At 54.5% G+C, this 23245-nt stretch overlaps 1 protein-coding gene across 1 annotated transcript; it reads left to right on the top strand.

Annotated features, from left to right (window-relative positions):
* TGFB3 (transforming growth factor beta 3) lies at positions 1-22302 on the top strand. Its single transcript, XM_008058144.2, has 7 exons — positions 1-1022; positions 8497-8660; positions 8920-9049; positions 14805-14912; positions 16788-16959; positions 19598-19751; positions 21056-22302. The coding sequence occupies exons 1-7, from the start codon at positions 671-673 to the stop codon at positions 21212-21214; spliced, it is 1239 nt and encodes a 412-aa protein (XP_008056335.1). The 5' UTR covers positions 1-670; the 3' UTR covers positions 21215-22302.
* Positions 22303-23245: the final 943 nt, after the last annotated feature.

Raw genomic sequence — 23245 nt, 5'->3', positions numbered from 1 at the left:
GCAAGCCCGGGAGTGTAAACAAAAGAGAAAGCATGAATGGGGAGCCGGAGAGACAAGTGTGTGCCGCGCTGCCCCCGCCTTGAGCGGGGCCCGCCGCTGCCCGGCCCTCCTCCCCACCTACTCACGGGCGACCCGACCTCGTGTTTTTAAACAGTTTTTCCTCGTCTTTTCCATCCTCTTTCGTGATTCTCCCTCAGGGCCAGGTGAGGACGTTGACGGGGACCCGGCCCCGGTCCTCCTGCTCCGTCTCTGACGTTCCCGGTCCTGCCCATCGCCAAGCTGCGTTTGGCAATATCAGATATCCGCGCTATTTATTTTTACCTAAGGAAAGCCTCCAGCTCCCTCCCCACTCCCAGCTGCCCGCACCCCTCCCCGCCCTCGGCTCGCCCTCCACCTGGCCTGCCGGGGGCCCAGCCGAGCCCGAGACCCATGGACGAGAGCCCCCGCGCCACCGGGCACCGGGTCCGCGTCGCCGTCCTCGGGGCTGCCAGCGCTTCCTGGAAGTCCTGAGGCTCTCGCAGTGCAGTGAGTTCATGCACCTTCTTGCCAAGCCTCAGTCTTCGGGATCTGGGGAGGCCGCCTGGTCTTCCTCCCTCTTCCTGCACGTCTGCCGGGTCTGCGCCTCGCCAGGCCCCGCCGTCGCCTCGGCCGCCTCCTCCGCGGCTCGCAGATGAAGATGCGCTGGCAAAGGGCTCTGGTGGCCCTGGCCCTGCTGAACTTCGCCACGGCCAGCCTGGCTCTGTCCACTTGCACCACCTTGGACTTCGGCCACATCAAGAAGAAGAGGGTGGAAGCCATTAGGGGACAGATCTTGAGCAAGCTGAGGCTCACCAGCCCCCCCGAGCCGTCGGCGATGACCCACGTCCCCTACCAGGTCCTGGCACTTTACAACAGCACCCGGGAGCTGCTCGAGGAGATGCAGGGGGAGCGAGAGGAAGGCTGCGTGCAGGAGAACACCGAGTCGGAGTACTACGCCAAGGAAATCCATAAGTTTGACATGATCCAGGGGCTGGCGGAGCACAGTGAGTCCGGATTCCCGTGGGGGTGTCTGCTCTGAGGGTCTGTCCTGGAGGAGGGGGCTTCTGAGAGGGGCCCCCGCGTGGGCTGCACCACAGCCTCGGGGCTGGGCTCTGCCTTGGCCCTTGGGCTGGGGAGCGGGTGGGGAGGGAGACGGAGCCGCTCGGTGAGAGCCAGGCTCCTGGGAGGCAGGGAGCCCTGCAGCCGCGCCTCACATCCCTGATGAATCTTAATCTGGAATGACATAGTGCTGTCCGGGGAAACGTGTGTCATCCACATGCGATCGTGTTGAGGGCCGTAATCATCTGGGTGCCCTGAGGAAGAAGGCGCTCTCGAGAGCCCTTGCGGTTCCAAGAGCCTGGAGCATCCGGCTTCTGCCTGCTTCTCACACTCACGGTGACACGTCCCCAATTCCATTTTTCCAGTTCTTGGGACGAAGAGTACCTGCCCCCTAAGTTCGCGTCTGTCGAGCTTTTTGAAGCCCAGGCAAGAGTCAGCTTTTGTTGCCGGGACCCTTGGGTCTCCCTGACCCACATGACCCACGTGGGCTGTGCAGGGGGAGAGCGTGCATGTATGTTCACATGTCTGTGTGCTTTCAGGCACCGTGTAGTCTTGTGTCGTACAGCAGAGAGATCCATGGGCTGAAAATGAGCACCTCCCCCCCAGGCTGGTGGACTCGGGGACTGGGCCGCGACCTGGATGCGCAGGGACAGGCAGGCGTGCTCTGTGTCTGTGTGTCACAGGGTGGGTGCTGCGGGGATGTGTCTGGGAGCGTGTCTGCCTGGGGGGCCCCGTCTGCACAAAGGAGCTGGGTGCTTCTGGGTGAGACGCCTGTGTGTGTTTGCACACGTGTGGAAGTCATGTGTGTTTACTGAACAGGGATTTTTAAAACCTCAATACGGGAGAGAGAAACTTGGCAGATGTTGGGAAACTGACAGCCCAGGAAAGAGGAATGTGAGCCACTCGTGGGCCAGGGACTCGCCGCTCTGTTTGCTTTTCCTACCAGCAGGTGTCCCCACCGCCCTGGCTGGCACAGCCCGGGCCACCTGGGAGTGGCAGTGCCCGGAGTGGGGTGGGTGGGATGGGGTGAACAGCAGGGCTGAGGAGATCCTGCTAGAGAGAAGGGCAGAAGTGGGTGCTGATGGCGGCCCAGTTCTGGCCGGAGGTGCCAGAGGCCTGCTTGGGAATGGCCCACGCCAGGCAGAGGAGCCTGTGGTTCCTGGCCAGGGGTCCCACCCCAGTTTCCTGTGGCTGCCTGGAGTGCCCTTCCTTGGGATGTGGCTGCTGAGTGGGGTGGAGGCTGGAGGCCGAGGCTCGCGCTCCCTGCTCATGGTCCTCTGGGTGGAGCTGGCACACCGTCCTCCAGGGGCCCACTGTTACCAGGGCACCCTGCAGCCAGATGGCCGAGCCACCAACTGTCTGGGCAACCATCAGGGCAGGAGACAGTGGCCACACACATTGGAAGAGGGTTGCAGTCTGAGGTCAGTAGGAGAGATCTGACGAGAGTCCGGGGAAGAGGGCAGGACTCAGACCTCAATGGTCCGGGTCAGGAGGAGGAGCTCAAGGGAGGAGGGCTTCTGAGTCACACGGTCCCACCCCGCGTAGAATCCTGAGCTGAAAATGAATGAGCCAGATGGACACGAGGCCACACAGATGCAAGTAGATCTTGAGTCTGTGCAGAGACTCAGGACGCAAGTGGTGGACAGCCTTGGGAAAAGCCAGGGCAGCTTCCGGCCTGCAGCTCCAAGACCCTACAAATGTGGCAGATAGGGTGGCTGGGTCTGCAGAGAGCAGCAGTCTGGCCCGGGGCCACTCTGCCCGGGAAGCAGCATTCAGGCCAAGGAGGGGCAGGCACCTGTGGGACACAGCAATGCTGCAGAGGCTCACGGGTACACACAGGAAGCTGGCCCAGATGCCACAGCTGGTGGCGGTGGCGCCGAGGCTGAGCAGACGCAGACTTGGGCCCACCAGCAGCTGGTCAGGTGCTGAGCCCGCCCTGGGGAGGCAGACACACCAGCCTCACTAATTATAAAGAAGGCTGTGGGCAGACGCCGAGTGGGAGCTGAGAGCCAGCATCGGAGGCTAGGGCAGGGACGCCTGTCCTTAACTCTGGGGGCAGACAGGGGTGGCTCCAGGTCTCGGTGGGGGCGGGGGGGAGGCAAGAAAGGTCTGGATGCCAGAGCTCCTGCAGGGGATGAGGGGAGAGGGTCAGGTCCTCTTCCACGTTTCCTCACTCCCGGCCACCTCCCTCACCCAGGGGACGGACACTTGCAAGGAAGTGACAGAAGGAGCTAGGTTCCAGGAGGGGAAGGTGAAAGGAGGAATACTTTTCAGCATTGTAGAAGAAGGGGCGGGGCGGAGAGAAGGGCCCATCCCCTGTCTCTGCCCTGTCACACTGACACCCTCATTTCCCTAGTTTGCAGAGGCATGGATTTATTAGGTAATTTGTCCCAAAAGAGCAGGACCTCTAACCTGGGCATTCTGCATGCAGAACAACACATGCCGAGTGTGAATGTGTGTGTAAAGTACACACTTTAAGTCCTACCTTTAACCTTTAGGGTTCAGTAGAACTTTGATTTACAACGTCAGTGAGTCACATGTTGTGAACCAAGTGGGAGGGGCCGGGAGTTATGATTTTAGTTACCAGGTGGCAGGTCACATAGGAAGATCTGGATTTGTCTTTCCTTAGCTCTGCCTGGTTTTTTGCCCGGGAGAGTCATTACTGTCACAAAAGTTTTCCCAAGTTTCATGAAAGGATTTTCTCTGTTTACTGGAGGTTTCCTTTCTGAGCCTCAGTTTCCTCAGCTATAAAATCAGAGATAATTTCCCAACTCGCTTTCAGCTGAAAGAACATTCTGATTGCATCTGGGCTGGTTCCCCAGGGTTTCTGCTGGGAGGTCGAGAAGACTTTGCAAGCCCCTCTGTCATTCTCCAGGACTTTGCTTTGGGAAGTGGGTAGAGACTCTCTCTGTCCCACTTGAGGGGAAGGACACAGCTTCCTCCTTTGTCACCCTCTTCCCAGGAGAGCACCAGTGCAGTGTGGCTTTCCCTTCTGGCTCATGCTTTTCTATGTTGGAGAATTATGTTCTCAGGCAACAGAGGCACCACACACCCAGCGTTCCTGAGCACATAGAAAACTGCATATTTTAACCTTTCTTTTCTGTCTGTGAAATGTAGATTTTGGTCGTCCTGAACATCATTGTCCTAAGGGCCAGTGTCCTCCGCACAGTGGAGGTCAGTGCTTCTCCAAGTGTGGTCCGTGGAAGTGTGGGATCCCAGGCCCTGCCTGCCCTTACAGTGTAGGGTCCGGGGAGTCTGGGTTTTCAACAAGCTCCTTGTGGATCCCTAAGCACACTGAAGCTTGAGACTCAGTGAACAGGGCAAGACCTTTCCTGAGAGGATTGCAGACACAGGTTCCTGCAGAGCTCAGGCAGGAAATGCAGATGACAGAGAAGAAAAGCCATGGAACAGGCACTATGACAAACTGCACAGGACACGTGGCCTTGGGGTCACGCGGAAAAGAGGGTGTGTGGCAGGGGTTGGGAGGGAACCCCGGCCCCTGTGCCCTGTAAAAGAGGCACCGCCCTCAGCTCCTGCTGAGTTTTGTGTTCAGGAATGTGGGTCCAGCTTGACTACACCTTACCACTTCCCAGAAGAGCAGAAAATCTGGATCTTTCTGTGAAATCTTCCATCTTTTAACAAGGGCTTAAAATGCAAACGGCATTCTAATTCAAAATGTTTAAAGATGAAGCATTGGCTAGGCAAGTGTCTAAGCCAGTGAAAGTTTAAACCGTGACAGCAGTGGCTTCTCAAACTTCCAGAACATCTGGAAACCATGGTTGCCTTTGCAGAACATTGTAAACAGTGGTTCTCAACCCTGACTGCATCTGGAGATCTTAAAATGTTGTGGACCCCACTCCCCCCAGTGTGGGCAGAGTCGCTGGGGAGTGGCTCCAGGCACCATCTATTTTTAAAGCTCTCCAGGTGAGTCTAGTACACAGCCAGAGTGGGAAAGTGCAGCCCCACTGGTGTATCAGGCCCGTCACTGGAACCAGCAGAAGTGATGTGTGTGAGCAAAGGCACTCCAGCAGCCCAGGTGTCCGAAAACATTTTAAAAGGCAGCTAACTAAACGTGGTCAGCTTTTTCCTGGGTTTTCCATGAATACTCCACGCGAATATATTCTTTGCTTGTTTTTTGCCCCTAGAGCAAAACTTTGCTTCCCTAAAGCAACATAGAGAAAATGGCATTCATCAATATATATTTTTCTGTGCAGTGGAAAAGGTTGGTCATGATTTATTTTGTAAAGGTGGGAACCACCGTCCAGCTCTCAGTGATACTTCTGCAAAGGCAGGCTTCCGGCCCTCGGAAGTGCCTGGTACTGGCCCTTGTTGGAGAAAAGGGTGGGACTCTGGGCCCATTTGTGGAATCCTGCCAAGTTTTGTGGATGAAACCACCTCCACTAGCGGATTCTCCCAGGTGCCTCCCAGCCTCTAGAGCCCCTGCTTTAATGACTGAGGTGTGGTCAGAAGACCAGGGTTCAAATCCCAGCTCTGCCACCTACTCGCTAAGTGACCCTGGGGAAGCCACTGCACTCTTCTCATTTTACATGTTCTTGTCTCCTTGAGGGGCTCCAGGGGGTGAGATGAGTTCATGAAAGCCTATAACACGCAAGAAAGTGCCACTCCATTTTGTCTATTTGTTTACACTCTGATTCATTCCTCAGATGACTTAAAACATCATTATTAGTCGGCAGATTTAATTGTCAAAATTATATTGACTCTTTTCTCTCCCAAGCAATACTTTTTTAGCCACTAGTTCTTGTGTTTGAGCTTTACTTGCTAGCATCAAGTTGCTCATGTCAGCAAATTCACATATGACTCAGGCCAAGACCCTCTCTGGACATCGATTTCTTCCTTTCAGCGTCCCTTCTAACTCATTGAAAAATTTGTAGATCCCGGTAGTAGAAAATGATTGTTCCTACCTCCTTCTTCAGATCTCCTTAAAATTCCTACCAGGAAGAGTTCCTCTTGGGGAACAGATATGTGACTGATAGGCTGAAGGCCGGGTGTACGGCTCATGCCTATAATCCCAATGCTTTGGGAGGCTGGGGCAGGAGGATCGCTTGAGGCCAGCAGTTCGAGACCAGCCTGGGCACCATGGAGAGACCCTGCCTCTACAAGAAAAAAGTTAGCCAGTGTGGTGGCACACTCCCATAATCCCAACTCTCAAGAGGCTGAGGCACAAGGATCGCTTGAGCCCATGAGTTGGAGGCTGCAGTGAGTTATGGTCACACCACTGCAATCCAGCCTGGGTGAGAGCTTGTTTCTCAGAAAACAAAAATGATGACCGATGGGCTAGAAGAAGCCAAGGAGGATGCTTCCTTGGGTGTCCTGAGGACTCTGCGCTCACACGTTCCCATCTCCCAGCCTGCCACCACCTGGACCCTGCCTTCACTCTCCCTGGCGGGTGCATTCTCCATTCCACTTCTCCTCGTCCCAGGAAGGAGCCCGTTGCATGGCATGGACCGACCCTCTCCTCTTGCTATTGCTGGAGGTGCTCTTGCAATGGAAGCTGTACTGGTGACAGCTACACGAAGACCAGCTCCATCAGCCCTCGAGGGGTTGCCAGTGCAAGCAGCCCGTCCACATCCAGAGGGTTTCACACGTGTAGACTTCTACACGGAGTGGCTGTCATGATCCCTCCCTGCTTCTGTCCAAAGGTGTTATGAATCCAGAACCAGTTATGAATCGGGGCCTCGTGAGCCAGCGTCCACACACTTTTCTTCCAACATCTGCCCATTCATTTCCTAAGAACCAGTGTCAGGCCCAGTAGATGGCAACTTCCAGAAATATTCACTCATCCTCTCCTGGAGCCCACTAGTGCATTTGCTGGCTTCCAGACCTCTAGTCCTTCCTGCCATGCCTGGGACTTCTTCAACACCCTGGGGTGATGGCACGCTCACTCCAGCCATGTTCCTTATGCACAGAGTATGGTCTGCATTCTTGAATTTCAAGTTCTGGCTCTTGTTGCCATTTGTGCTGAAAGTTGTTCCCTGGGTCTGAATGCTGCTCAGACACCGCTGTCAAGTGCACAGGAGCAGAGAAGCCAGGTCCTTCGCCTGTGGGTCCTTCTGCTGCCTCTGTCTTGTACACAGGGAGGCAGAGACGAGCAGGTGGCAGGGGCTGGCGTGGCACATGCTGTCCAGGAGAGACCCTGAGAGAGAAAGGGGTCCGGGTGACTGATCAGTGGGGCTGAAGAAGCATTGGCATGGCTGCTGGCCTCAGGGTGGGGGCTCTGCCATGCCCACCCTGCCCTGTCCGGTCTAAACCAGGGTTGATCAGAAATGTCCCGTAGCTCCTGCTGCTAACAGGATACATTTAACCCTCAGTCTGACACGTGGGCCTCCTCTGGTGGCCCATGGCCTTCTGTCTTGCCCTGTCTTGCTGCCAGCTGGCTGCTTGGACCCCTCCTGCTCACATGTACCTCCTCCCTGCCTCTGGAAGCCAGCAGCCTCTCTGTCCCCTTTCTCACACCTCTCCTCTGCAGAATCAACCTCACCTGCCCCCTCCTCAGGGTTCCTGCAGCACCTCCTGGGCTTCAACCAAGACCCTTTCTCTAGGTCCTATCATTGGGTCCCTGTGTTCATAGCCTCCCCTGACATCACTCCCCTTGAAGACAGGGGCTGTGTCTACGCACTCTCTGCTGGCCGGTGTCGCACCGTGCTTGGCACATGGCATCTACTCAACACGTCTGACAAATAAACAAATATCCTGATGAGCAAACATGGGCATGGACCCTCTAGCTACAAGATACGTAAGTGACAGAGATTACTGATATCTTTTAAGAATCTCTATTTTCTTTTTTCTTTTTTTTGAATTGGAGTCTCACTCCGTCGCCCATGCTGGAGGGCCATGGCATACTCACAGCCATTCCAGCCTCGACCTGCTGGGCTCCGACAATCCTTTCGCCTCAGCCTTCCAAGTAGCCAGAACTACAGGCACGTGCTACCATGCCCGGCTAATTTTTGATTTATTGTAGAGATGAGGTCTCTCCAAGTTGCCCGGGCTGGTCTCGAATCCGCGGGCTCAGGCCATCCACTCACCTCAGCCTCCCAAATCCTAGGATTACAGGCTGAGCCACCGAGCCCAGCCGCGTATCTCTGTTTTCTAAAAGAGCACGAAAAGCGGGCTGGAGAGCTTGTCGGCATTGGTTCACCAAATCCGTGGGAAGAGGGACAGTGACATTTGACTGACCGGTCTCCAGTGCCACATCCTGGACCCTGCAGCCTCACTGCTCTTCGCTCAGGACTGTGTGTGACTCTGGGGCCACCAGGAATCTCCCTCCTGTCTCACCTTTAGGGCTGAGGCCTCGAGCCTCGAGAGGGTCCCAGGGGACACCAGGTATATGTCACTGGTGGCCCCCGGTTCCTATGGGTCTCAAGGTCCCTCCTGAGCCTTGCCCACCGCTTTGCCTCCTAGACGAGCTGGCCTTCTGCCCCAAAGGAATCACCTCCAAGGTTTTCCGCTTCAACGTGTCCTCTGTGGAGAAAAATGGAACCAACCTGTTCCGAGCAGAATTCCGGGTCCTGCGGGTGCCTAACCCCAGCTCCAAGCACCACGAGCAGAGGGTGGAGCTCTTCCAGGTAAGCCCCACACGGAAGTGGGAAAGCCAGTGTCCTTGACAGAGGCGGTCTCCACTGGGCAGAGCACTGCAGACCTGACTGGAAGCTGGGCTTCTCAGAGCCTCGGTTTCTGTATCTGTGACTGCCATTAGCATTACCTAAGGTACGCAGGGTCGTCACCTCTGGGTTTCCGTTGTCCCCTGCCTGTGCCCCTGCGGTGTAGCCTATCTGTGCCACTCTGTCCTGGCCTCGGGTACTCACTGCTCTCTCTGCCCTGTAGATACTTCGGCCAGATGAGCACATTGCCAAGCAGCGCTATATCGGTGGCAAGAATCTGCCCACGCGGGGCACCGCCGAGTGGCTCTCTTTTGATGTCACTGACACCGTGCGTGAGTGGCTATTGAGAAGAGGTAGGTGGACCTCCAGGGGGAGTATGTCTTTCTTTTTTGTGAGTCAGGGTCTCCCTCTGTCGTCCAGGTTGGTGTGCCGTGGCATAATCACGGCTCAGGTGGTCCTCCCACCTCAGACTCCCAAGTAGCCAGGACTACAGGTGTACACCACCATGCTTGGCTATTTTTTTTTTTTTTTTTTTGGTAGAGATGAGATCTTGATGGGTTGCCTAGGCTGGTCTTCAACTCCTGGGCTCAAGTAATCCTCCAACCTCGGCATGTCAAAGTGCTGGATTATAGGAATGAGCCATTGTGCCCGGCTTCAGTCGAAGCATTTCAGGAGGAACCTCAGGTCCCTTGATCTTTCAAGAAACAGGGAGGAAGGCAGAATGAGAGGAGTCATAGACTGGGGTTTGGGGGTAGCTGTGGTACTGCAGCTCCTCCGTTCATACACTCAGCTAATAGTGATGGAATGCCCACTCTTGGCCAGGCCTGGGACTTGGCCTTGAACACACAGGTGAGGTTGCAGATCTCATGGGGCTTCTGCCCTGCTGGCGAGACACCTCACAAACAAGGAGACGTACGGTGACAGTGACAAGTGCTCTGAAGAGTAGGAAGAGGGTAATGCCTGACGGGCGCCAACACTGGCCACTCATGGAAGGTCTCTCAGACAAGGGAGCTGAGGCACTGAGGTCTGAGTGGTCAGGAGTTAGCTAGTCCTGAAGGTCAGGCTGAAGGCTGTCCTAAGCAAACAGCGAGGCCCAGGCCCAGGGGTTTGCTGGATTCTTGCAGCAAACAGGGTGGTGGGAGTGTAGTGAGCTGAGGAGCTCAGAGAGGATGCTGGAGCCGCATGATTTAGCGCCTGTCAGGCCATGGTGAGGCTAGGACTCAGTCTAGGTGAGATGGGAAGCCAGATGGGAGGGCTGGAAGCAGGGCTAGGGATATGGGTGAGGCGACTTGGTTTATATCCTATTTATTTATTTATTGAGTTGGAGTCTCACTCCCTTGCCCAGGCTGGAGTGCAGTGGTACGCTCACGGCCACCTCAGTGTCAACCTGCTGGGCTCCGGCAATCCTTCCACCTCAGCCTTCCAAGTAGCCGGAACTACTGATGCGCACTACCACGCCTGGCTATTTTTAAAATTTTATTTTATTGTAGAGACGAGGTCTCGCCAAGTTGTCCGGGCCGGTCTCGAACCTGCAGGCTCAGGCAATCCACCCGCCTCGGCCTCCCAAAGTGCTGGGATTACAGGCTGAGTCACCGAGCCTGGGCAGTTTACATCTTAAAAGACCCCTCTGGGCCAGTGCAGAGGCTTACACTTGTAGTCCCAGCACTTTGGAAGGCTGGGGTGGGAGGATTGCTTGAGGTCAGGAGTTTGAGACCAGCCTGGGCAACACAGTGAGACCCCATGTCTACAAAAAACAAAAAAGGAAAAGACCCTTCTGATTGCCATGCGGTCACAAGAAGAAACAGGAAGCCAGCCGGACTGTGCAGCAGTCCAATAAGAGCAGCAGGGGCTCAGCCTGGGGCAGGCGTGACGGCCATCGGGGTCACGTGGATTTGTTCTGTGTTTTGGAGGAAGAGCTGACAGCACAGTCTGAACAGGTCTGGGGTGGGAGGCCACACGGGGAGTCCCGATGACTTTTAGATCTGTGGTCTAAGCATCCAGATGGCATCGCTTGTTGAAACAGCGAGGACCTGAAGAAGGACATGTTGGTCCTGCCAGTTAAGTGAGAAGGGCTTGGCAGTCACCCAAGCGGAGCCATCCCATAGGCCTGTCAGACTCCACGTCCCAGGCATCTCACCCACATGCTCTGTTTCCCCACCCGGAAATAGGGGATGGGTCCGCCCACGTGCCTCCCAGAGTGGTCGGAAGGGTCAGATGTGTTTGAGAGAGCTTCGTGGCTTTTATTACATCACATGGGGAAACTGAGGCCCAGGGGAATTCAGTGTCCCGTCCAAGGCCATCCAGTGTGGATTAGACTTTGGTGTCTCCTGACACGTGCTCTGTGCCTCTCCATTTCTGTGACTGATAGGCGGGCTGAGGTCACACGAGGCAGTTCCCTCTGTTCCTCCTCGCCCTCTCCTGTCATCCACTGCTATGAAGCACAGTCCAAACACATGTTAGTGCCCAGAGGCCCCCAGGCAGGTGCCTGCTTCCCGGTGCTCAGTGCCCTAGACGTCTGGGTAGGTTAGACCTCCAAGGCGCTGGTCTCAACTGCTTGGCCTGTGTGCTGTTTTCAGTTTAACCAGCGGCCAACAGTCTTTTTTTTTTCAGTCAGGAGATTTCACATAAAACCTGGACTTCTGGCTTTTCTTGAAAAGCTGGGAGGTTTCCTGATAACCGCTCACCACAATGAGTCCTGGCCACCTGAAGATGGGGCCTGCATCCTCAGTCCCGGAGCCCCCCCATTCCTCACTGGTCCCGGAGTGAGGCTGGTGGTCCCATGCTGGCTGGATGCGCTTACCCACGTGACCTGCCTGGGCTCTGTGGGTGTCTGAGTTTGCGAACCTCCGTCCGAGAGCATTGTCTGGTGGCTGAGTTGGCAGTGGGTGGGCTGAAGCCTTCCCCGGTCCCAGGGGCACCCAGGACTTCCCTCCTGTCCCTGTTGCTGATCATATGGGGAGAAGCCTAGGACAGCCCATGGGGACACGCCGGCAGCCGCACCGCTGGGAATTCTGACTCAGTCGGCGCTCCGCCATGGCTGCAGAAGGGCGGGACTGGGAAATTCATCTCGTAGCTTCCCTGTCTGATTTTGATCAGCTCCACCTGGATGGCTTTGAAGCCCTGGGCACTTGAAGGCGTTCTTATTTTCACAGCTGCAGAACTCAATGAGAAGTTTGCATTGAGAATGATTTCCATTCTCCTGAGACATCAAAAAGATCATTTCGTAATAAAACCTATGGGTCCTCCGCCCACCGCCCCCACGGCTGCCAATTCTGAGGTTAGTTCTTCACTGGAACCCTCAGTTCCCACTTAGGCAGGACTGCCCACCCCTCCCACAGGGGATCTAGCACAGGCTTCTACTTGGGCAGAGTTCCTGAGGCCCTGCAGAGGGACCTGCCTTTCCCCAGGCAGCAAAGACTCCGAACAAGCCGGTGGTGGTGTGGACAGATGAGGAAACCGAGTCACCCCCGTGGTCTTGGATTCACTCAGCAAACATCCGAGAGCCTGTGTGCACCAGGTGCCCAGGCTGCATTCTGGGACCCAGAGCTGGCTGGAGCCCCGTCCAGGTCACAGGGACTTGGACCTGCCTGCCCTGGTGCTGTTGCTCACTCTGCAGCTCCTATCCAGCACCCCCGGCAGTCATCATGGCTCGGGACCAGCGGGACGCCCGGGAGGCACAGCCATTCTGCGCCTCAGTGCCTGTGTGGGCATCTTCCTTGGGGCCTCCGCTCCCCCTCTTTGTCCTTCCTCGTCCCTGACAGTGAAGAGTGTGGGAGCTGGCATCAGCTGGCTGTGTTTGATGCTGGCATCCCCACCTATTGGTCGGATGCCTTGGGAAGCCATTTAATTTCCGCGCACCTCAATGTCCTCATCTGTACAATGGGGACCATAACAGCTCTTCCTTTTTAGGATTATTATAGAGGTCATGCGTGTGCAGTCTCTGAGCAGTGCTGGCTGGGTAGTATTGTCAACAGATGCTGGTGACTGCTGTCCCTTCTGAGCCCTCTATTTAGATAGGCTGGGCTGAGCCACCTCACATGCTTGCCACCTGTACCTCAGTCCTCCCTCTCCCAACACATCTGTCTGCACCTTGACTTTCTAACTCACAGAAACACGGGACTCACTCACTCCAGGTCTCTACCAGCCAACTGGGAAGCACCTATTAAAACTTTTTTTTTTAAGAGACAGGTTATTGCTCTGTGTCCAGGCTGGAGTGTAGCAGTGTGATCATAGCTCATGGCAGCCTCAACCTCCTGGGCTCAAGTCATCCTCCCACCTCAGCCTCATAAGTGAATGGGATTTGAGGCCTGCGCCACTATGCCTGATAATTTTTGAAATTTTTGGTAGAGACAGGGTCTCGCTGTGTTGCCCAGGCTCGCTGAAGCACTGTGAATGGGAAGTATACTGTGTGGCTGCTCGGTAGCCATCTCAGCTCCTCCGACCCCTTCTTCCTGCTGCCTCAAGCCAGGAAGAGGACATACCTCAGGCCTCCCTCTCTCTTCGCGTCTTCTCTAGCTGCGGCTCAGCTGCCTGGTTAGAGTAGTCAGCCTTCCCCACTGAGCCAGCCTTCTGGAACGGATTCTTTGAGCTCAGCAGGCGTCAGTGTGTCCCAGAGGTGGCCCTGGCTTGGGGCAGAACAGATCTGACAGGGCTCTGGGACTTAGGGAAGAAAGGAACTGATTTCTAACCCGTAGGACCAGGATATCTGGGCCTGCCTGACAGTGCCCGGGCCTCTGGGTTTGTCCCATCCAGACGTGAGAAGGTGCTGAGCCGGGCTGGACGCTTTGGGGCCTTCCCTGATGACACCAGATTTCAGGGAGACACGGGGTTGGCCCCAGGGCCAGATGCTCACTCATGGTGCGTGTGCCCTCAGGAAGCCGTAGACCAATCAGCTCGCGAGAGGCTGGCCCTGAACCCACAGGGCCCATCCCATGACCCCTCTTGCACCTGGCTGCAGCTGGCTGCAGGATCACCAGAGCTTCCCTGAAGGAGTCACCCACCAGAGCAGACATGACACCAGGCCCTACCCGGTTTTCCCTGCATAAAACTTGTTTCAGTGCCAACCTTTCATTTACTTTTTATTTTTCTATTTTTTCCTCCACTTCACTCACCCCATTTACTGATTACCTGACTTCCTTGACTTTGGTTGATAAAACACAGGATTCCTCACATACTAGGAAGAGGGGCCGGAGTTGGCCTTGATGTATTCAATGTCAGTCAACAAACCCCATGCTCACTCTATCCGAGCTCATGTCATCTGGGCCTGTGGCCACAGCCTCTGCCATCTCCTCTGGGCCATGTTCTAAGCCCACAGATATCTTCCCGAGCTGCTCATTTTGGAGCCGTCCACATGCCAACTTCCTATCACAGTGAACACGGGTTCTGAAAGAACAAACATCTAAGTATACTGACCTCACCATGTCCGCGTTCCTTAAGAAAACACGGCCATGCGTAACCCTGATCTTCCTCTTCTCTCCCCTGGAATCTGTCACTTTCTCCATCTCCACGGCCCTGGTAGAAAGTCACGTCTCGACTGTTCCACGTCTGGACTCTTCCGTGTCTTGTTTGCAGGCGGCCTTGCCTCTGGCATGGACTCCTGCCTTGAGTCCTTTTGCCAGGCCTCCGTCTTGTGGCCTTTGACTTGGTGGCCTTTGAGCCCACCGTCTCCCTGCTCTGAGGTTCTCAGTTCCTCCTCTCCCTAGTCCCTTCCAGCCCCTGCCTCTTCCTCTGCCCGCCTTCAGATGGCGCTAATACCTCCTCTCCCAACACCTGGGACGCGTGCGATTTTTCTTTCCTTCCTGTGCCCTTGTCCTTTAGCAGGCAGGCGACGGTCTCCTCTTAGCACCGTCCTTTGAATGGCGACTGTTCCCGCTCTCCTCCACGATGCCCAGAGTAGACGCCCCATTTGGTTTCCATCATGTAACAGGCGGAGTGTGGCGACATGTGCGTGGCAGTCCCCTCTGGAGGCTCTTTCTGTCCCGTGACCCTCAGAACCACTGGGCTCCTAGGAGTTGTGGAGCAGAGGCCTGGCTCACCCTTGCGTGAGGGGTGGGCACAGCTCCCTGTCACAGGAGAGCTTTTCTCACTCACTCTGCCTCATTTTTGCAGAGTCCAACTTAGGTCTGGAGATCAGCATCCACTGCCCCTGCCACACGTTTCAGCCCAATGGAGACATCCTGGAAAACATTCACGAGGTGATGGAAATCAAGTTCAAAGGTAACAGAATGAGTGTGTGGGAGGATGGCTGGGAGAGTCAACGGGACAGGACGGGAGTCCCCCACCTGACCCTAAGAAAAGGAACAAGGCTCCTTCACAGAGATGCAGCAGTACGTGGGTCATTCTGCTTTGCCTGAAGCAGTGAGCGTGACTTTCCGCATGTGGCCACAGAGCATGCGTCCCCATCTGGAAGACGGTGGGATGCCGGAGAGTGGTGGGGTGTGGGTCTACCGGCCTCTCTGAGCCCAGAGAAATGGAGATGAGAGTCCTTCTCTCGTGGGGTCCTCATACCGTGAAATAGGGTAACAGATGAAAAACACAGTGCTAGAAATGCCCAATAAATCAGCTGTCTTCCCTTTCCCAAGAGAAGCAATCGTTGGCAGTCCTGAACAGGAGTACCCTGACCGTCAGGCTTTCCAGATGTCCAGGCCCGCATGACCCCTGCCTAGGAGTCGTCAGGGTTTGGATAACTGCTTTAAGGCTCAGGGTGTTTGCGTAGAGATGGCGAAGCATTGAGAGTCACTTTTGGTTTTTCAATGTATTCCCAAGGAACTTGGCCTTGACAGTCTCTGGAGTTCAGGAAAGTTCTCTCTTCCTTTCATATTCCCATTTGGGGTGACTGAGGGATGCCTGGGTCAGAGGCTTGTCTGGGAAAAGCTGCAGGCTTTTCTTGGTCCCTGGCCCTGGGCAGTCCTTTCCCCCTGCATGGGCTCTATTTCAGAGTCTTTTTTTTTTAAGCTAGGGATTTGGCATCTTGATCAGAGACGAGAAGACCTTCAGAGTCTTTTCCTGCAGGCCAGGTTACGGTGATGCCTCCAGACTCCAGTAAATACTTCTCTTGTGCATAAAGATATTCAGAAAAGGGAACTGAGACCCAGGTCTCCCCTTTGTATGACAGATCTCGTGCCTCTCCCTCAGACCCAGGACCCTCCCAGGCCTCTGTAAATGATGCTTCACCCAGCTGGTAACTGCTGTCTACAAAATCTGTCCCCATGTAGCTGAGACTCTTTCAAGTCAGTCTTTCCCTTTTCAGATAAAGTAGGTTCAGCTGGAGTCAGGTTTCCGGAGCTTGCCTGCTGAGCTGTTTATCATCAGCTCATCAGGATTTTATAGTGAAAACATTCTGACACGTTAAGTGCCATGTGACTGTTAGCCACCCTGCCCTTGTGTCTTTGGCTCCCGTTCAGGGACACCTTAAGTTACCGTCAGGACTTCTGCATGTCTTGGCCAATTCAGGTGAAAAGAGGACACTCCCACCCAAGGTTTTAAATCTAGAATCAGCCAGGCTCCGTGGCTCAGCCTGTAACCCCGCGCCCTTGGGAGGCTGAGGTGAGTGGATTGCCTGAGCCCGCGGGTTCGAGACCCTGGACAACTTGGTGAGACCTCATCTCTACAATAAATCAAAATATCAGCCGGGCGTGGTAGCGCGCGCCTGTAATTCCGGCTACTCGGAAGGCTGAGGCGGAAGGATCAGCGGAGCCCAGCAGGTCGAGGCTGCGGTGGCCGGGAGCGGCCACTGCACTCCAGTCTGGGCGACGGAGTGAGACTCCAACTCAAAAAAACAAAACAAAACCTAGAATCAAAGCTGGCCACCCAAAGGCATGTGTCAGGTGCTGCCTGGTGACCGGGACGCCTCATGGGTCTGTGAGGATGTCCAAGAAGCATCTCGGGAGGGGCCGTTCTGCCCTTAGGAGGATTTCCACCAGGGTGTCATGAGCGGATCCGAATGTGGTCACTTTCGTGGTATCCTGATTGTGGTAATGAGTTCTTCTGACACTGGTTCTTCACCTGGCTCCCCTCCTGGGCACACGGGATGGGAGGCAGCCTCCAGGGGCCCCACTCTCCTCAGACAGGAGGCCATCGTCTTCCCCGCAGGTGTGGACAACGAGGATGATCATGGCCGTGGCGATCTGGGGCGCCTTAAGAAGCAGAAGGACCACCACAACCCTCACCTAATCCTCATGATGATCCCCCCGCACCGGCTTGACAGCCCGGGCCAGGGGGCGCAGAGGAAGAAGCGGGCCCTGGACACCAATTATTGCTTCCGGTGAGCCTGGGCCCACGTGGGCACCTCCATCCGCCATGTGCCTCCGGGAGCCCGGCCCAGACTGGGGCCGTGCTCAGGGGAGCGTCCCTCATGCTGCTCACAGGCATCCCAGAAAGACGACGGAAACTCTCTTCCAGCTCTGGTTCCTGAGGGTCCTGCTGCTTTCCTGCAGCCCAGCTGTGTAGGGGCTGGATGAAGGAAGTGAGAATTCCAAGAGGAGAGAGTGTGGCTAGAGTAGTTTGGACTGGAGACACATGACTGGAGCCTCCCCATGGCTTTCACGCTGCAAGTACTTGCAGGGTGTGTCTATGTGAGCGAGATTAATGCAGGTGATTCCATGAAAGAAATGCTTAGTTCCCCATGAAGGACCCGAGGATGCTACAGGGGAAACAGGGCAGTTTCTTTACTAGATACTGTAGCTACTTCAGAAATAATTGGGTAGCCGAGACACAGAGAAAAGACACAGCTTCTTCCCTTTACCAGTTACTAAAAGGTAGAAAATGATCACATCCTTGAGTGAGTTTGAGGGATTAAGTGCTTTGGGAATTGGGAGCAAGTCAGACAGGATAACATAGTGACATTCCATCTCTGCAAAAAATAAAAACAAAAAATTAGCTGGGCATGATGGCACGCACCTGTAATCCCAGTGCTCTGGGAGGCATAGTTGGGAGGATCACTTGAGGCCAGAAGTTTGAGACCAACCTGGGCAATATAGCGAGACCCCGTGTTTACACAAATTAAATTAAATTAAAAAATTAGCCAGCCAGGCACAGTGGCTCAAGTCTGTAATCCCAGCGCTGTGGGAGGCCGAGGCAAGAGGATTGCCTGAGCCCACGGGTTCAAGATCAGCCTGGACAACATGGTGAGACCTTGTCTCTACAATAAATCAAAAAATATTAGCTGGGCATGGTGGCGTGCACCTGTAGTTCCAGCTACTGGAAGGTTGAGGTGGAAGGACCGCCAGAACCCAGCAGGTTGATGTCGGGGTGGCTGTGAGCGTGCCATTGCACTCCAGCCTGGGCGATGGAGACTCCAACTGAAAAAAAAAAAAAAAAATCATGACTGTGGTCCCAGTTACTCAGGAGGGCCAAGGCCAGTAGATCACTTGAGCCCAGGAGTTTTAGGATGCAGTGAACTACGATCATACCATTGCATGTTAGCCTGGGTGACAGAGCGAGACCTTGTCTCTGAAAAAAAAAAAGGAATTGGGACAAGGCGTTCATCCACAGCAGGCACAGGAAAGGCTTCAGAAGGGTGTGAAATTCGAGCAGAGCCTTGAAGGATGAGTGGGTTTGGGGGATGAAGGAATGAAGGAAGATGCCCTTCTGGCTCCTCCCACTTTCAGGCACTTCGGGTAGAGAGAACATGAGTGGATGTTTTGGGCTGCAGAGGGGGCCCGAGTGGAGCTGGCGAGAGTGAACGGGGAGTCCTTAGACCTAGAAAGCATGTTCTGTGAGGATTAGGCTGGGGATAATGAGGTTGGAAGGCACAGGAGAGGCAGTGTCAGGCTGCCAACTGTCCAGAGGCGGGCACGCAGCTTGCTCTGTGTCGCTGTCGGCCAGAAATGAGTGCTCCTGACTGTGAGCGCAGTGCCCTAAACCGGCAGGGATCTCTTGTCCACAAGAGGCCTGTAGCAACAGACTTGGGGTCGGGCGGCTGCGCAATTAGGCCACTGAGGACACAGGCGTTCTCTTTCCAGTCGTAGTGTTGCTTAGTATGTTGGCTTTTCATGCTCTTGCTTGGAGTCACTGGCGACTGCTAGAGCTCCAGGTATCCTGTCCATGATGAAGAACGGGGGGGAGGGGGAGAGCCAGGAGCTTTCTTCTTCCATCTGTTACTGATAAATAATCACGTAGCTTTGCCAGAACTTGCTCTCACCCCCGCATAATTCTACCTGAATGATCATTGTTGGGTCACGTGACCACCTCTACCACAAGAGAGCCCAGGAAAATGGGTATCAGGTACATTAAATTCTGTAACGGGAGGAGGCCAGGGACAAAGGCGTTGGGAGTGGTTATGAATTGGCAGCCAATAGTGTCTGCTGTGGTTCACCCTGGGAACCCACAAGAGGCCAGACTGTGGCCGATAGTTGCCTTTGGACATCAGGTATGGAAGCAGAGGCTAGATGGCCACTTGGCAAAGGGTGCTACCAGGGTTATTTCTGCAGGCAGCAGGATTGAAGGGTCTGATCATCACCTTTGGGTGACCTGGGGATCATGGTTCTCTAGAAGGATATGTCTTGTTTAGCTGAACAGCTCTAGACTTAGTCTAAGCAGCCATCGACTACAGCATACAGGCTGCATGAGTGTAGAGTCGATGCCGAGTTGGGCGCCTATTAGGAGGTAACGAAACCAGCCTCTCTATACAGCTGAGTTGGTGAGTGGCATTTAGTAAAGCGGCAGGGCCATCTTTGCCCCTTGACACTTCCTCACGCAGCAGTTGTAGCCACCGACTGTGTCGTTAGGGTCCTGGTCTTCAATACAGGAAAATGCCTCTCTTTCTTCCACCAGGGATTCCATGAGTCAAAGCACCTCCTGTGATGGCATGAAAGGACTACAGGGGAGAACAGGAGAGTGTGTGTGAAGTTTCTTTCAGGGGTGGTTTCAAGTTGACTTTCCATATGTGTTTTTTGTTGTAGCAACTTGGAGGAGAACTGCTGTGTGCGGCCCCTCTACATCGACTTCCGCCAGGATCTGGGCTGGAAGTGGGTGCACGAACCGAAGGGCTACTATGCCAACTTCTGCTCAGGCCCCTGCCCATACCTCCGCAGTGGAGACACGACCCATACCACGGTACGGAGCGGGGCTCATGCAATTGAGGCATTGGGCCTGAGCCGGTCAGGCCAATGCTAAAAAAGAATGAATGAAGTACTGCGTGTTGAATGAGCGAGTGATGATGGTCTTGTCTCGGCCACATTCTGCCCTTTCAAATTCCTCCCATAGTTCCAACCAGGCTTTTTATTTGCTTTGCCTAAAGCTTTTTGTACCATGGCAGTTAACTGACTGCCACATGATACCCTGTGTGTCAGAGGTGGGTGCCCATGGCTGGTACAGAATCCTGGGGCAGAATGGCGCCTGCCATGAGTAGGGGACGCCGATAATCCAGCCTCTTACATGTAGAAAACTCCCAAAAGACGACAAAAAACTCATAGAAGAAGCCAATATGGAATGTTGGGAAGAGAAAGTGGGCAGTGGGAGAGTCCACAGCCTCTGAAACTGGCTTGTCTTTCCCTCCAGGGGAATCAAAAATAGGGCAGCCATTTGTGAGGTGTGTTTCTTTCTTCTCATTATTTCATTATTCATTATTTATTATTTCTTTATTCTCATTATTTCTGCATCCTGTCTGGGGCCCTGTGCTTACCAAGTGGCCCAAGGCAATGTTTAGCAAGAACACTTCTCACTCAAGTGATCAGTTACAGATAGGAAGACCGATTTTGGAGCTGCTGTCTTAGCAGCCAAGAGAATCTCATTATCAATACAAAGTCCCCTGATAACTGTTGTATGATGACCACACTCAGGCAAGCACAGTTGTTCTCACCAACGTGATCAGTTATAGGGAGGGAGACCCACGCGGTGGCTGCTTTCTTAGAGAAGGTCACTGTCCATTTCACCCTTGCACATTGCATCCCATCACTGCAGTGGACAGCAAGGAGTCACTCACCCAAACTGTGTTCCAGCAGCCCCCTTTTTTTTTTTTGAGTTGGAGTCTCACTCTGTCACTGCTCCCAGCCACCGCAGCCTCGACCTGCTGGGCTCCGGCGATCCTTCCGCCCCAGCCTTCCAGGTAGCTGGAACTACAGGCGCGCGCTACCACGCCCGGCTGATTTTTTGATTTATTGTAGAGATGAGGTCTCACCAAGTTGCTCAGGCGGGTCTCGAACCCGCGGGGTCAGGCAATCCACTCACCTCAGCCTCCCAAAGGCGCGGGATTACAGGCTGAGTCACCGAGCCCGGCTCTAAGCAGCTCCTCTTTGGTAGCATGAGGCCATTCCACACTTGTTCAGTCTCGGGCCGCCCCTAGAATCTGTAGAGTTCCTGGGTTCCAGGCCTTTACTGGACCATGACCTTCCAGTCTCCAAATGACTGTCCCTCCCCAGGTGCTGGGCATGTACAACACCATGAATCCGGAAGCTTCTGCCTCCCCCTGCTGTGTGCCCCAGGACCTGGAGCCCCTGACCATCCTGTACTATGTCGGGAGGACCCCCAAGGTGGAGCAGCTCTCCAACATGGTGGTGAAGTCCTGTAAGTGCAGCTGAGACCCTCCCGCGACAGAGCAAGGGGAGAGAGAACTGCCGCTGCCTGACCGCCCGCACCTCGGGAAACACGCAAGCAACAGACCTCACCTAGAGGCCTGGAGCCCGCAACCTTTGGCTCTAGGCAGATGGCTGAGATGGAGGTTTCCTTCTGGAACATTTCTCTTTCTTGCTGGCTCTGAGAATCACTGTGGTAAAGAAAGTGTGGGTTTGGTTAGGAGAAGGTCGCACTCTCCAGAACACAGATTTTCTGTGATGCCGACAGAGGAAAAGGGAGGGCGCATGGACACGTCGTGTGGCGATGGGATTGGGGCTACCCGAGGGAGGAGGAAGGGCAGAGAACGGCCGGGCCCGGGCCCGCTGGAAGACACTTCAGTCTGAGGTCAGATTTGCTCATTGCTGTACCACACCTGCTAGAGGGCATCTGGATTACGTTACACAAGGCAAGCATCTTTTTCAGTTAGGTTACCCCAAGACAGACTCCCAGCATACTCGTACTACCTGGGATTAAGGGCAAATCGGTTGGTTTTACAAATTGTCCTCTCTACATCAGTTTGCATCGTAGGTCGCCACAGGGAGAAAATCCAGGTGTCGTTCAGGGCCATCGACTCCATTGGGCCTTTTGGACACGTGAACTCAGAAGCAGAGGGTGGGCGGGCATTAACCCTCTCCTATCTGTGCTCTGGGTCCCTCCTCTCTGTCGACCATGTTTCTTTCTCCTTGGACATTTGGCTAGACGCCTTCCAGGTCAGGGTGCACATGTCTGAATTGTGGGTCCATGCAGCCTCGGGGCATTATGGGTTCTCCCCTCTTCCCCCAAGAAAATGTGTTCATTTGGTGTTCCTGGAAGCAGGTGCTACAGCGTGAGGCACTTGGGGCAGCTGCACGCGTGCCGCACGGTGACTTGGCCCCAGACACATAGACTGAGATATAAAGACAAATACAAATATTACTCTCAAAATCTTTGTATAAATAAATATTTTTGGGGAATCTTGGATGACTTCATCTTCTGGAAGATTGTTGCTACAACAGTAAAAGCCTTATTCCAGGGTACATGTCTTGACTCATTAACTATCCTTAGTTCCCCTTAAGCCCATGTCCACATCTACTAGCTAGAGGCCAGTGGAATCTGAGGCAGGGGATCTCTCCATCATCCAACACATTGCTGAGGTGGACTCCCTACGCAGTGCTTCTCGCTGTGCGACTTCTGCCATCTGTGAAGACTGCATGGCTGTCTGTGCTCCTCCCTTGCAGAGAACGTTATTCTTAGACACACAGAGGCAGTGGCTCAGGTTTGCAGCAAGCATATGCCTTTGACCTCCATGTAACCATGCGCATAATCCCTGGTGCAAGTCCTTGTAAATGAAAAGGTGGTGTGTATGTTACCAACCATTTTGGGAAACCTCATCTCACCCCCCATGTCACTTGAGAATTAGAGAAACTGACAGTGGCAAATGGCCTAAGAAGATGAGGCTAATTCTGTCATCAGGTCAAGCTTCAAAGAGCTAGCCAGGGGCCCCCTTTTGACAGCGGGCCTCTTCAGGGCTTCAGGAATGGGAGAGGGCAAGAATGCCCGATGCCATGGATCCCAGAACAGTGCAGGATCCTGCCGGGCCATCTGCAGGACAGGAGCAGAGTTGGAGGCCACCTCACAGCTCCCGAGAAGCATGTCTCTCTAGAGAGATCACTTTACCACTGGTCATCAAAGGCCACCTGAGGCTAACATTTGCAAAAGAAAGGATGCGCACGATGTGTTCATGCCTATGTGTGTGCAGGGACGTGTGTGCTTTGTTCCTTCTGGAGTTCTCTAAGACTGAACTCCCAAGCTTGGTCAGCAAGACTTCTTTCCTGTTCTGTCCAGACCCAGCCACTTCTAAGGGCTTCTCCCTGTCTTCAGCCCACGTGGCACCTGGTTACTTACACAGTCCTACAGGGTGCTATGTTCTATCCCAAAACCCTGGCTAGCAGGCCCGTGCTGCACCTTACCCTGGGGTAAGCGGGCACAGAGGGGGCTGTGGCACGCTCAGTCTGGCA

Source organism: Carlito syrichta, unplaced genomic scaffold (genome assembly GCF_000164805.1).
Source record: "Carlito syrichta isolate Samal-C Ts95f unplaced genomic scaffold, Tarsius_syrichta-2.0.1 Scaffold303228, whole genome shotgun sequence".
Taxonomy (NCBI): Eukaryota; Metazoa; Chordata; class Mammalia; order Primates; family Tarsiidae; genus Carlito; species Carlito syrichta.
Note: the sequence above shows the minus strand (reverse complement) of the source record. Positions and strands in the feature narration are given on the sequence as shown.

Coding starts and splice junctions, on each gene's coding strand:
- TGFB3 (XM_008058144.2), top strand. CDS start 671: ATGAAGATGCGCTGGCAAAGGGCTCTGGTGGCCCTGGCCCTGCTGAAC. Junction 9,050..14,804: donor TGAGTGGCTATTGAGAAGAG/GTAGGTGGACCT, acceptor TCATTTTTGCAG/AGTCCAACTTAGGTCTGGAG. Junction 14,913..16,787: donor GATGGAAATCAAGTTCAAAG/GTAACAGAATGA, acceptor TCTTCCCCGCAG/GTGTGGACAACGAGGATGAT.